Below are 14,310 nucleotides of genomic sequence, written 5' to 3'. Positions count from 1 at the left end.
AGATAAAAATACAAAAATGTACAATTCAAAGGGTATTATATATATATATGTATGTATATACACACACACATTCTTTCTTTAGTTCTAAATTGTATTAAATGGTATTGTAATGTGTTTGTGTCTAGGCTACTGATAAAAAATAATTATGTTTTTTCCACAAGTGCTTAATGTAAAAAAAAAAACATTTAAAAAACAATGGTCAGTCTTTTTCATCATATAGACTTTAATTATCCACATAAATAGTAGAGAAACTACAAGAACATATTTAAATACATTTGCATGAACAGTTAACAATAACATTTTTTAAACTCGTGTTTATGTCAATGTTGTATTTAAACAGGCAAAACGAGAAAGGTTTGCAGATGTTCAGATTGCTCTCAGACTTCAGCCACAGTACAGAGCAACCGTTCCCTTCACATTAACCTTCGTATATGTACATTTACAGCCTAGAGCTAAGAGAACTGTACAGTGCATTGGGAATAAATCAACTTAAGTTCATAAATAATCAAAGTGGGGTTACTGTACAGGATGTATGTCAAATGAACTCTAAATCATTGGTAGATGCATGACTGTGTATCCGTTCGCTGATGGCGTTTGGTTTCATCGGAGAGATGGACGTCGCTCAAGTTTATCAATGACACCGTTCAACATCCGGTGAAGAAGTTCCTTTCATTGTGCTTGAGATTGGGATGATTTGATTTATCCTCAGAGTGTAAAAAGATGTTGAGAGCAGCTTGATTTTGTTTCAGATTGATTTACCTAAAATGGAACAGTTGATATAGTCATTATGATAAAGATTTCTCAAAATAATCAAGAAAGCTTAAATGTAAAAATTACAAGTATTCAAAAAGTCAGTGTTATTCGTCATTTTCATGCAGTGAAATCAGCAATTGATTTTACAGAAAGGCCACACATTATATTTCTCATTCCATCACTATATGATTTAATAACTTTGATACTTACCATTTAGCTTTTGTTATGATGTGCCCCGCCCACGACCTTTTCTTTTCTAATGATGTTTGCATAGGGAATCTACAAATAAACATTATGGAATCAGTTAATACTTGCACAACATTTCTCTCAGCTGTCAGGTCAGGGAATACATACTGTGTGTGTGTGTATATATATATATATATATATATATATATATATATATATATATATATATATATATATATATATACAGAAGTAGATCACATGAAAAAAGAAGTTTCCTTCATAAAATGTTTTAATGAAATTTTTTATAATTTAGTAAATACACCAAGGCTGCATTTATTTGATCGAAAATACAGTAAAAACAGTAAAATTGTGAAATATTACTGAAATTTAAAATAGCTGTTTTCTATGTGAATATATGCTAAACTGTAATTTATTCCTGTGATCAAAGCTGAATTTTCAGCATCATTACTCCAATCTTCAGCATCATTACTCTGTGTCACATGATCCTTCAGAAATCATTCTTATTATAATTATTATTGGTGCTCAGTTATTAATAATGGTTCTCAGTATTATCGATGTTGAAAACAGTTTTTGCTGCTTAAATTGTTGTGACACATCCCACTGTATGATAATACTGTGATATTTTTGTTCATTCTTAGAAGGATGAAAAGTTCTAATAAAAATATTTTGTGATATATTACAAATGTCTTTACTGTCACTTTTGATCATTATAATGTGTCACTTGAAGATAAAAAGCTGAATTAAAGTGCAGCAATGAGTCGCTCCATGAGGCTTTGGCTCAGGAAATGGAAGTGAAATGTTCTCTTTCTTTAAATCTGGTGCTATGGAGGGAAAGCATATTTGAGAGCATAATTTTGTGAGTGAGAATTCGTTAACACTCAAATCACATCAAAAAGGCCACTCGTAGACTTTAAAGACTTAAATTGGGTGCTACACGAATATTTTGATTGGGCCACACACATTCAATTTCAATCTCAAAGGTTCTGCAAGATCATGGGTTTCAAATTTCAATTACGGAAGGGTCAGGAATAAATATCTGATGAAAACACGACAAACAAAGAATGAGAAGGGCCATTTTTCCATCCTGACCTATGAACACTGTAAACAACTGTACCGTAAACTCCCATTTGTAGCCGTTTCCATAGAATAAAAGTAAAGCTGCAATATTTTGGATAAATTAAAAGTCACGACTTTTGTTGTTGTTGTTGTTGTTGTTGTTTAAAAGCGACATCACGATTCTCCCAAGATTTTGAACAGACACAACTAAACAAAATAACATGTAATTTACTAGAGTTTCTGACAGAATGTTAATTGCTGCAGTCCATTTAAAAAATGTTTAATTAATTAGAATGAATTATTTAAAAAATAGCTGGAATGAATGATTCAATGACTCACTAGTAAATATGTCACTTGTTTCATTACTTGATGAATCAGCGTTTTTTTAAACGAATCTCTTGAATGAATGATTCAATGATAAATACATTTTTAACGGTCACTTGTAGCCACCGTGTCATTGATACAATCGTTATTAGAAGCATTTCTACTCCTTTCTACTCTACAAAAGGTTATTTCTTTTAATGGAAAATGGGTATTTTAGATTATTAAAATGTTCTTCACACTAAGAAAAACATGGTTCTTTTAGGAACTGATCACTGAAAGGTTCTTCAGGGAAACCCAAAATGGTTCTTTAATGTAAAAACCCCCATATGGAAGAGTGTATGTGGTGATACAACAGCAAAAGGAAGCAGAGATCTACTAAATGTCATTAAAGTTTCCTGCATTCCCTAAGTTCAGCTTTGAATGTGTCATGTTGTGATCTCTCATATATGACAGATGATGTTGAAGTGACAGATCACACAATATTCAAACACAGATTATGAGACATTAGATCCTGCCGGCTGTCTGCTGCTTATCTTACATTTCTTCTTTACTTATAGCAGGGTTGCTTATGGGATATTCGTACGATTCAAAAGTCAATGAATCAGATGTGGATTATGTTAGCAGAAAACTCCTTACCATCTGTAACTGTTGCACCATTTCTTCCCTGTAAGCCAGTTCTCGCTTCATTTGGTCCTGAAAGTTATCTATAGAATAGCCAAATATGGACAATTAAATTCAAAGGCATATTATGGTCACCTATTTTCACATTTAAACCTATTTAAAGTAATGACTTAAAAGTGCTATAAAAAATGAATGTTATCGATTTTGGGCTTATTTTCAGATCAAACGATCAGAGAAAGCTGGTTTTCTGATTTTCACCAGCTAAATCATGATGATGAAGTGAGTACACTTACGGAAAACCGGGAAGGGAGAGCTGCCTTTCAGAGCGTGAAACTCCTGCTCCAGTCTCCTCCGTAAATCTATCTGTTCAAGGAGAACTTTCTGGAGCTCCTCTGAAGGACAGAGCACACAATGAATCATGATCAGCTGCGCCCAACTTATCCACTGTTACATTTACAGCCAAATATATGTATTTCAAATTTTGATTACACTCGATTTTTGACAGAAGTCTCACCAAGGCTGCATTTACTTGCTCAGAAATACAGTGTAACAGTTTTCTGTTTCGGTTTAAAATACTGTTTTCTATGTGAATATATGTAATACAATGTAATTTGTCTGTGATCAAAGCTGAATTTTTGATCATTACATCATTACATCACATGATCCTTCAGAAATCACTCTAATATGATGATTTGATGCTCAAGAAACATATTATTATTATTATTATTATTATTATCAATGTTAAAAACAGTTGCGCTGCATGCATATTTTTGTGGAAACCATGAACGGTATATTTTTTCCAGAATTTTTTCATGAATCAAATGACAGCATTTATTTAAAATATATTTTTTTGTAGCATTATAGAAGTCTTTACTGTCACTTTTTATCAATTTAATGCATCTTTCCTCAATAAAAGTATTCACTTCTTTAAAAACAAAAATCTTATACATTCTAAAGTCTTTGTGATCTCACCTTTTTCCATGTTCTCGACGTCCTTCTTGAGCGATACGGGAGAGTTTGTGTCTTGACTTTGGTCTGCTGAGCAGAAAAAAACAGAGGACTTTTAAAAAACTGTACAGATTTATGACCTATATTGCAAGCATTTTTTCATGTAAGTTGTTATAAAGGACTGACACACATCATGTAGTCCCACCAGCAGCCAGTAGATGTCAGTCTGATAACAGGATATTTCAAACAATCATATCTGACTTAATATAATGCTGTTTTCCTGGGGGGAGGAAATGGTATTCCTATGTCATGAATATGGTATGAAACATCTGTGAGAGCATATTTACTGTAAAGACATAATAATATACTATGAAAAGAATACATTTCTGACTCCACTGAGTAAAATATAGGCCATTCAAGAAAATATCTGATAAGTGCAGCTAAATGAAGTCATTAGAAACGCCCTTGCAATGTGCCAATATCCCGAAATAGGTGAAAAGAGCTGATTTCATTAATGTTACTGCGCTTTTGAATCAGAAATTTATTCTAAACAGTTTTGATTGGAAACCTTAGGAGTCGGTACGTTTGCAAGGCATGTCCGCCGACTGTGTTTTTGTGTCTATATCGCAAATGGCTCAAATGAAGTGATCCAACACGTCGGCATAATCTTCCCCTCATTCCACTCTCTCTCTCTCTCTCTCTCTCTCTCTCTCTCTCTCTCTCTCTCTCTCTCTCTCTCTCTCTCTCTCTCTCTCTCTCTCTCTCTCTCTCTCTCTCTCTCTCTCTCTCTTCTCATTTCCCGTCTTGCCTCCTTAAGCCGAACAAGGCGTTCCTCATTTGGAAAGCGGTCTTGTTCTCGCTCTCCTCCTCTCTCTGTCTCATTTGACAAGCAAATTTGCAGACAGTGCCTGAGGATAACAACCTCGTTTGACAGTCAATTAACCGTGAATAGTCAAAGCCAAGGTAGTTTGCATTATATAAATGGAAAATTAGATTATTTTTTCCCCTTCCCTCCCAAGAAACAGAACTATCTTTAAGACACTGCCGTTTAGACTCTTTGCAAAATCAGAAGTTCTAATCACGTTTCCCAGCAGCCCCTCGGAGACGTTTAGCAATCAGGCAAAGGTGGTTTCATTTAATTTGTTTCATGTAATTTTTTTCAAACATATTATACGGTATATGAGGAGATCATTATCGGCTAGATAATATAAATGTTGGCATAGATGTCATAAAACACTTTTAATGTCTTTCTGACAGATAAAAGGCAATAAGCTATGATCTTTCTAATGGAAGATTTTGCCAAGCAAAAGGCAATTATTTCCATTTGATATTGTTGAAATGGTGATTGTCACCTTCCTACCGCTGAGCTGATTGTCTTCCTGAACTGTTATGGCTCCCTACAGAACACATTTTCCCAATGACATTGTGGAGAGAGCTGCTCCATTTTAAGAGTATATTCTGTCCTGTATCTTTTTTATATTTAGATTAATCCTAATATACTCGCAGGGATGGGACAGCCGTGCTGCGCGTATTATTTTGCGAACCCTCTTGCTGTAAGTGGCAGATGTAAAGCGGAGATAAAGCGTTGAGATAAAGTGTTGTTCTTACTTGGATTATCTCGCCAGAGTTCGGGTACGGACAAGGTTTCTGTCTCTGGGACGAAAAAACTGCTTTGCTCTTTGTTGTCGTCTGAAGGAAAATAAAAAAATAAGACATTATGAGGTGAATGCATGAACACAAATAAATCAAAGTTTAAGGCATAAAGGTGAAAAATGTAATTATTTTTTGTTAATTATAATAAATTTGTACTGATTATTTTTATTTAATTATATTTGTCAAATTATGTTTTTTAAGTGCATTCAATTTCACATGAGAAATGATGTCTAAGACTATAATAATGTGTGTGTGTGTGTGTGTGTGTGTGTGTGTGTGTGTGTGTGTGTGTGTGTGTGTGTGTGTGTGTGTGTGTGTGTGTGTGTGTGTGTGTGTGTGTGTGTGTGTGTGTGTGTGTGTGTGTGTGTGTGTGTGTGCGTGTGTGTGGTCCTGGTAAACCCTTTAAATTATGAGGACAAAGATGGCAATATCCTAAATCCTTGTCCTTGTGGGGACATTGTTTGGTCCCCATGAGGAAAACAGCTTGTAAATCATACTTAGTGATGTTTTTGAATATGTAAAAATGTGGAACGTTTTTCTGACTGTAAAAAATATATATAATATATAGAAATATAAAAATATATAATCAATAAGTTATGACAAAATGTTTCTACATTGCTTTATTTTCAACTTTTTTTAAGTTCAATGAGATTCAACTAATTTTTTAAAGTCATTTTAATGTAATTTAAGTTGAAATTACTTAAAACATCTAAATTGATTGTACTTAAATTTTAAATGTATTTTTTTTACAGTGTAGGGTAAGAGTATAGAATATACAGTTTTTACAATATAAAAAAATATTTTGTGTTTATAGAAGTCCCCCTAAAATAATGAAAACACAAATATGTGTGTGTGTGTGTGTGTGTGTGTGTGTGTGTGTGTGTGTGTGTGTGTGTGTGTGTGTGTGTGTGTGTGTGTGTGTATTGCCATGGTTGTAAACAGTGTAAATTAAAAAAAAAGATGATAATAATAATAAAATAAAATAATTCAATGGAAAATCAAATTTTTTTCACTTTCCATTCATTTCTCACCTGAGATGATTGTTTTGTTTTTGGTTGCATAGGCCGGCAGCCCATCGTCTCTGCTCTTGTGCGCCTGTAACCATAAAACACCACCGATGTCTGATTAGAACTGATTCATAACACCAGGCCAAAGGTTGAAACATAGAGCAACCAAATATTTCAGTCAGCCAAAAGCACACAATTGATTAGCCTTGAGAATGACAACGCTGTTATGTCTTATATATGATTCTGATGTTTGTTTGGCTGTGTGGTGCTACTGAGTTTCTTCAGATAAATCAACACACGTGTGTGTGTGTGCACGTGTGTGTGTGTGTATGTGTGTGTGTGTGTGTGTGTGCCTGTGTGTGTGCGCGCTGAGGCTAATTGCTAAAGAATTCCCGTTTCAGTTTCCCTCGCTCATCCCGTTCTGTCTGTTAATGTAGCGTCAAAGGGTTAAAGATTAAAAGGGCTAATAGGCAGAAGTGACAAAGGGGAGCAAACATAATGTCGCCATTAAACAAAACACGACTGGGCTTATTAGGAGGGATCAAAGAGCTCTGAATATTTCATTTCTGCAGGGAACACAGGCTATCAATCTTGTTATGCATACGGACCCTGCCAGCCAATGGCTCGCATTTAAATAATTAGTCAAAGTGCCTGGAGGGAATATTTACATTTCTGTATGCGGTGCTCTCTTCCAGCGGACCGTGAACGGGGCTGGGGACTTTGAGGACGGTGGGCGGGCTGACAGGGAGGTCGGGTTTGTCTTCTGAGGTCTCGGTGGGAACGGTTGGAAAGGAGGCTTGTTCTTTGGCCGGATCGCCCGAGTTGTTGTCGGGAAGTCCGCGCATGTGCAGGGGGGGCGTCTGCGCTGACCGGCTGCCGAAATCCTCCTGTTCCTCGTCCTGTTTGGTCTCCACATCCACTTCTTGCTCCTCATCGCTTTCCCCGCTGTCGCTTTGGTAGCTGCAGCTGGTCCCGGGGGAAAGGTGCCGATCCGTCCCGAAGTCCTCCAGGCTGCCGTGGAGCTTGGCGATGCTTTCGGCGTCTTTGACCACGGGGCGGAAGGCGGAGTGGTAGCTGGCCTTTCGGGCTTGAAGCGAGGGCGCGTCCAGCAGCTTTAGCCAGCCCTCCGGGGCCGGTCGCAGGTCCGAGGTCACAGGCAGGGAGTCGCTCTCGAACAGCCCGGACCGGGGGTTTGTGTCCAATCCCGAACTGGCATCGGCCTGTTCAGACAGATCCAAAAAGGCTTGTCTGAGAGATGGGCTTTCTGTGAGGGATGAAAGGGCGTTGGGTTGAGGTTGCAGGTAAGTGGGTACCGGGATCCCCCCGGTTGCCCTTGGGGGCCAGAACATGCAGAAGGGCGGGTAGAAAGTGTCCTTGCGTCCGGGCCAAAGAAGCCCTGAGAGGCCGCTGTTCTTCTGCCCGTTGGTCGCCTCGCTGTCGTCCTTCTTCTGCGGGCAAAGACCGAATGCAGGAAAGGTGTATGGACTTGGGAATAGCGACGTAGTTGGGAACTTCTGCAACATCCCGAAACCTTTGCTCGGGACTGGAATGACCGGGTAACTGCGAGGGGCTTTTCGAGGCGAGAGGCTGTTGCTGTCCAAATCATCCTCGTCCTCATACCGGCCTCTCTTCTGGGATAACTCCGGAGAGATCATATGGGGCAGAACCGAGTTCACAGCCTTGACCGAACCCATGGACGAGCAGTGAGAGGAAGGAAGAGCCCTCTTGCGACTCCCTCCGTTGAACATGGCTTTTACATCCTCCCAGGCGAACATCAGGTCGTCCTGCGGCGTTTTGTCTGTCAGTTTGAGGTGGCGACGCCAGGAGTTGAAGTTGGCGGCGTCTGGCTGCGTGTACTTGGCCTCGGGCGTGCGGTGTGAGTGGAAGATGAATTTGTTTGGGGAGAAGTACATATTACAATAGGAGCACTTGATGCATTTGGCCCGGGAGCTGTTGTAGCGCGCTGGGATGAAACTTCCCCGGCAGCCCCAAGCACATTCATGCATCACATCAAACGCAAAGTTGTCTGGCAGCTTGGGTGGAGAATTCTCACCCAGGAAAGACTTGCAAAGTCGCTCTGCCTCGCGTTTGGTGATCATGCCACAGCGGCGGGAGGAAATGGGCATGGCGCCGGCCCGCCGGAGGATCTCGAGCTGGACCGGGGTGCACTGCACGCAGGTTATGCCCAGAGCCACTCGACGGTTGTGGATCTCGTTGTAGCTGTAGTTCTTTAGAAGGGTGTTGGAAATCTGAGCCAGGCATAACCGCTCTTGATGGTCAATGACCAGTGAGACAATAGGCACCCCGTAGAGGATGACCGACCCCACTTGGTTGGGCTTTAGGGAGGATCTTGGAGGCGTGAGGGGCTCCTGCTGAAATGAACTTGGTGGGGAGGCCATCACAATATTGTTCTGTCCAGGCAGAAGACTCTTTTGCAATCTTTGGAGACCACTGACTGGAGATGTTCGTCTGTAAACAAATTTTAAAAGGTTAATTTAGCAATGAAAAAAGAATTAGAGAAAAAAAAAGATTCAGATGCATTAATTAAAAGCTATACAAAGTATATCAATAAAGAATATTTATTTGATAATATAAACAAATGTGGCACAGTTATTAAACCAGAATTTTATTTTTACTAGACAACAAATTAGGAATTAAACAACTTGCAGAATTACTGTAAGGCTTTTTTCACATGTCTGACATTGTTTGTAGATCAGAATATGATGCGCTTGAAATAAAAACTCATTTAAAGAAGAAGAGAAAATTACGAAGATGCTGACCAATCGCAAAGTAAATAAAAGCAATTGACATTTAATACAATATTATACAATATATATATATATATATATATATATATATATATATATATATATATATATATATAGCTATATAAGAACTAGATGAGTGCGCTAGCTAAATCAGTGCAATTATTAATTTTATTCCTTGAATCATGAACACTGTTTTGCTGTTTCTGTGGTAAAATTTTAAAAAGAAGCCGGATAAGGCGTGAATGTAATACGTACTATGTAGCCTAATACTTTAAAAATATTTTCCAAATATATTATATTACTGTAATACTATGCGAAAATAAAACAACACAGCGGAATTTACAGAGAGTTTAGGCAGATTTCCCCGTAGAATGTTCTAACGGATTCAACGTTCTATTCCGACTTTTTCATACAGAATAAAGAACGTCGCTTTTTTATGTTTTGGAAATGTAGTCTATAATAGCCCAGTATTATAGCCTAATAATAATAATAATAACAATGTGCCATTAAAAAACATACAAACACAAGGCTACAAAATATCTCCACACGTTTGTGTGCATCTTTTCACGCCGAGAACAAAAAATCACTTATAGTCAGAAATTCCTAAATATAAACAAAAACAGATCATTTTCAGACGGACTCGAAGACGAAGAAAAGTTTGTATTTTTCTTACCTCCGCGCGCTGTCGGAGATGTCCAAACGCTACAGAATACAAATCATCTCGAAGCCTATTCCACATACGAAATTAGAAATTCATTTTCGGAAATGCAAACGGTCAACAAGACCGCAAACTTTATAAATACAAGCACGATCAATAAGCAATATCATAACAGGCTCCTTTATCGTGTGCAGTAACAGTAGCCTAGTGCATGAGCGAATAAGCGCGCGCCTCACACACCGGCTCTTATTGCCGGAGTTGGATGTGAGTGATTGGCGTGGCTCTGCCCCTCTGAAGAGCCAATGACGTTTCACTAACTGCCACTCAAACACACTAAAGAGAATCTCAGACAGGAGCCGTAGGGGCCCGGGGTGATGCGCGCGCGCGTCTACTTCAAACCGGAATTAGTGGGGGGAAAAACACCCGTGAACCATGTGCAGGCTAATCGGTATAATCGCATGGACAACACCAGAAACGGTTTCATAAATATATTGTGTTACACGCCTAAAAATTAGCCTAACCAAAATATATTTAGTACATTTAAATAGGACAATTATAAATTAATCGCATGAATTTTCCATAGTTTTTAAAGCTAACGAATAATTGTAGGTCTAAGTTAATATACTGGATGATGCCAATAAATGAATAAAAATACAATAGGCCTACATATTTAGTATAATTAATATGACGGTCGGTTTTTCGAATATGATGACTATATATGATTTCCGCGCTTTCTGCATCCACATTGCTTTTGTATAAACTGTATAAAAGCCGTAAAAGTGGCCCAGTCTTGTGATCATTCATGTTTAAGAGCAGTCAGTAGCTTTTGTTAATATTTTATTGTTTCGCTATCAACATCTGCATTGTCACACACTTAAACTGTCCAAACTGTCATGGAACATTGAGGCAATTTCCGCGCATTCATAAATCAAGCGAAAGGCGACAAATGTCGGCATGTCATTTTTTCATCATTATGAGGGTAATACATGGGCTGTACGTACTGAATCGACCACAACTGAGAATAAAACTAATCGCTTGATGCCGATGACACGTTGTCCGACAAACTTTCTCATCAATAACATTTCTATAATAGCCAGGTGCACTATTGATCCAAATATGATTTTTCAATATATGAAAATTGCCCTTTTCGCTCAAATTTTTTCGCTTCAAAGCCTCAGATCTGCAGGGTTTTTATTTTAAATGTCGGCATTATAGCATGGCAGGATGTTGATAACATTGCGCGCAAGTTGGCTTAATTGTGACGTTTTCATTTAGCCAAGATAATAGAATTAGTACAAAAGGTCAAGTGTTCTGAAAAGCCTAGTCAAATTGACAGGAAAAAGAGGGTCCCATCTGTAGCCCCCTAAACCTCATTTAGAGCCCATCCCGCTGGCTTTTGTCTCCCAATAGCCAAAGAGCACCTCATACGACCTCTCATCAGGAATATGAAAACATAGATATACTTTAAAATAAATTGTATAAGTGTAACTCTCATTAAGCTTTTAATTTTCACTAAACATCAACTCTTATAATGTTTCAATTAATACTTGTGAAAATTGTTGTTTTTTTGCACTGTAAAAAATATTTTCATGATTTGTTATCAAAACATTTTTTCTTGTATCAAATCAACTTAGATAATTTATGTGGTTCAGATAACAACATATTTTGAGTTTCTGTTGATTAAACCAATCTCCTTCATTGTATTAACTCAAATTTTAAGTTTCAAAAAACTTCAAGGCAACCAGGTAAATTGCTTTTTTTAAGTTAAACCAAAAAATTAATGTATATATTAATTTATATCAGCTACTGATTAGTGTGTTGCATGTTTGTCTGCTATAGGTCCATAAGTGGGAAAAAAAGGCTGCTTTATAATTAAAACACAGAAGAGTTAAAAACTGTAAAGGTTTATATTAGACCGCAGCTGATGATTATCATTACAACTAGCATGCTGAACAGTTAAACACACAGGCCTTAGTAAATCATATGTCTGCTTGATGCATTGAACTTCATCTATATGTATGTTAACCCTACTGTGAAATTAATCATGCGTTTAAAAAATTACTTATGTGACCTGTGGGGGTCAATACAGAAGAAAAAAAGAAAGAGGGAACCTAATAGCTACATGAACAGGACATTACACACCAAATCCATCATCCAATCCAAATATACCTCAGGCAAACTGTTGTATTTTTTAAACAAATGAAATGTCTTGACTTACTTTCTCTTTTAATGGCTTTAATGCAACTCTCTGACCTATAATTGTCATGAACAGAAAATCCCACAGTAAAAATAGGCCTGCGTACACCGTCCTACATCATAATCCTTATTTAACACTGGAGGTCTATCAGACAATTGCAAGACTAGATCCTCCTTCATCTGTGGAGACTTATATAGCAATATCATTTAAATACAATCTCATCATTGAAAGCATTCATATAATGTTGATTATCTGGTCTTGATTGCAGACAAGGAAATGCATGAAATTGTTACCTGGATATAGTTCAATATATACGCTGACTTCCAGTAGCCTATAATGGTTGCATATATATTATTACTGTAAGGTAATCAGACTCCATGCAGGTAAATAGGATCGATACAGTGTGGTACCACACAAGAATCTTTATATAAGTTATGAAATAATGAATTGCTTATCAAATATACATTGTTAAAAGCATCATGAAGCAAGGAATATATATATATATATATATATATATATATATATATATATATATATATATATATATATATATATATATATATATATATATATATATATATATTTTTTTTATGATGTCAGTCAGATGTATTCTTATGCAGCAAATTATTGGAGATGTGTGAGATGTGCATGTGTGTTTTGATTCATTTAAGCATTACTCAAAATTTAAAATGTAAAATTAAATGAATATTTTGTGCAGTGTATGTTGGTGCACATTTACCTAATGCAACGCTCAAGGGAATCTGGTGTTTTCTAGCAGCTTTCAGCCTCTTCAGCATCAGTCAATCCCTGAAACGGTCAGAAACATATTTGAGCGTTGAACAGTCATAAATTGCAGCGTTTTTAGTGTCCTTCATGCCTCACGCGAGCTTGAATGATAGTTTCATTCCTGCTCGTGAAATTATAATAATAATTTGTAACACTTCTGACCTTCTTTAGGAAAAATATATATTACGAAATATTTCTGTTTGAAATCAGCGACACGTGAAGTAAAAATGAAGCACTTTATAAAAGTTTTTTTTTCTGTCTTAAGCTCCTCCCATTCATTGAATAAGAGAGAATGTAGAATATGTGGGCATAATTCAGATAATAACGATTCTGTCATCAGTCTTTTCGAGAAGAAAAGGGAAGTTTTGTTTTAAAAATACATTTTTTCGTTTAAAAAAATAATCCGACAAATATACGCACGATATGATTGTAGTAGCATAATAGTAGATAGATAATTACATGTGGTAATAGATAGTTGTCTACTACTGGTAAAATACAAATATAAAATCAATTGCCGCCTTAAATATTTAAGTAAAATCAATGTGATTCGAAAGTTTTAACCTGCAGTGATCGTAGCACAGATTTGGTTACTTCTTTTTATGCCATTTTATATTGAATTACTATGACGGATATTTATCTAAAACACTGACAACGAGCAGAAATGGCAAAAATTAGGACGGAATTAGCATGTCAAAATATAAAAATGAAAACATTTGACAGTGTTATTAAAACAATAGGCTACACATCCTTGAACTTTCAGGCAAACATGTTGGTTGGACAAAAAGTTCGACAAACCTGCCTGTGTTTTAATGCATTTTTACTTATTATAGAGATTCATTTATCATAATTGACAGATATTTACAAATGCTTCCAAAGAGATAAATGTCCAGACGGGATAATATAACCTACAAATAAAATAATATCAGCTTATCATAGGCCTTATCCAGAACTGAAATCTACGATGTACGTTTTAGATAACAAAGGAATAAGAAATTAAAGGCAAACGCGACATTATTTTACATTTTGCAAACTTCCAACAGCTGACGCTTACCTCGACAGCGACGTGTCTCGCGCTCGTCTCTTGCTGACAGCGCGCGCGGCTGCTCATCGAGGTGATGCGTCGCGCGCTTCCTGCGTTTTTGTGAGATATTCCAAGTAAACCCTTTGTAAATGCAGGTCTATGGCTGACAGTGAACTGATGGTGTTGTGCTCATGTGGTCTATTGAATCACTCTGAGTCAAATATACAGGCATCTGTGCATTGCGCTCGTGCAGCTCTGGAGACGAGCGCGAGAAATGCGCTCATTGAACTTCACATCCCAAAGAATCTCGA

The 14,310-nt window shown here is 37.1% G+C and overlaps 1 protein-coding gene and 1 long non-coding RNA gene across 5 annotated transcripts in view; both read right to left on the bottom strand.

Annotated features, from left to right (window-relative positions):
* Nucleotides 1-14,310, bottom strand: part of LOC143750294 (uncharacterized) — a 411,790-nt gene that overhangs the window by 26,022 nt on the left and 371,458 nt on the right. The gene's annotated exons all lie outside the window — the stretch shown is intronic.
* skor2 (SKI family transcriptional corepressor 2) lies at nucleotides 206-14,308 on the bottom strand. Of its 4 annotated transcripts, none has more exons than XM_077242018.1 (10): nucleotides 14,030-14,308; nucleotides 12,932-12,999; nucleotides 7,238-9,038; nucleotides 6,594-6,657; nucleotides 5,518-5,598; nucleotides 3,934-3,999; nucleotides 3,255-3,353; nucleotides 2,977-3,044; nucleotides 964-1,032; nucleotides 206-759 (listed from the first exon to the last, which is right to left on the bottom strand). In XM_077242018.1, the coding sequence occupies exons 3-9, from the start codon at nucleotides 8,966-8,968 to the stop codon at nucleotides 967-969; spliced, it is 2,175 nt and encodes a 724-aa protein (XP_077098133.1). In that variant the 5' UTR covers nucleotides 8,969-9,038; nucleotides 12,932-12,999; nucleotides 14,030-14,308; the 3' UTR covers nucleotides 206-759; nucleotides 964-966. The 4 variants fall into 4 exon arrangements, with proteins under 4 accessions (XP_077098133.1, XP_077098135.1, XP_077098132.1 ...); XM_077242020.1 differs by having other exon boundaries at nucleotides 3,934-3,996; nucleotides 14,030-14,257; XM_077242017.1 differs by lacking the exons at nucleotides 12,932-12,999; nucleotides 14,030-14,308 and adding an exon at nucleotides 10,011-10,327.

Source organism: Siphateles boraxobius, unplaced genomic scaffold, assembly GCF_051911475.1.
Source record: "Siphateles boraxobius isolate OS27281-9 unplaced genomic scaffold, OSU_SipBor_1 25, whole genome shotgun sequence".
NCBI classification, from domain to species: domain Eukaryota; kingdom Metazoa; phylum Chordata; class Actinopteri; order Cypriniformes; family Leuciscidae; genus Siphateles; species Siphateles boraxobius.
The sequence above is the reverse complement of the archived record's forward strand: the minus strand, read 5'-3'. Positions and strand labels throughout refer to the sequence as shown.

Coding starts and splice junctions, on each gene's coding strand:
- skor2 (XM_077242018.1), bottom strand. CDS start 8,968: ATGGCCTCCCCACCAAGTTCATTTCAGCAGGAGCCCCTCACGCCTCCA. Junction 4,000..5,517: donor ACTCTGGCGAGATAATCCAA/GTAAGAACAACA, acceptor TTTTCTGCTCAG/CAGACCAAAGTCAAGACACA. Junction 3,354..3,933: donor CGTCGAGAACATGGAAAAAG/GTGAGATCACAA, acceptor TCTGTCCTTCAG/AGGAGCTCCAGAAAGTTCTC.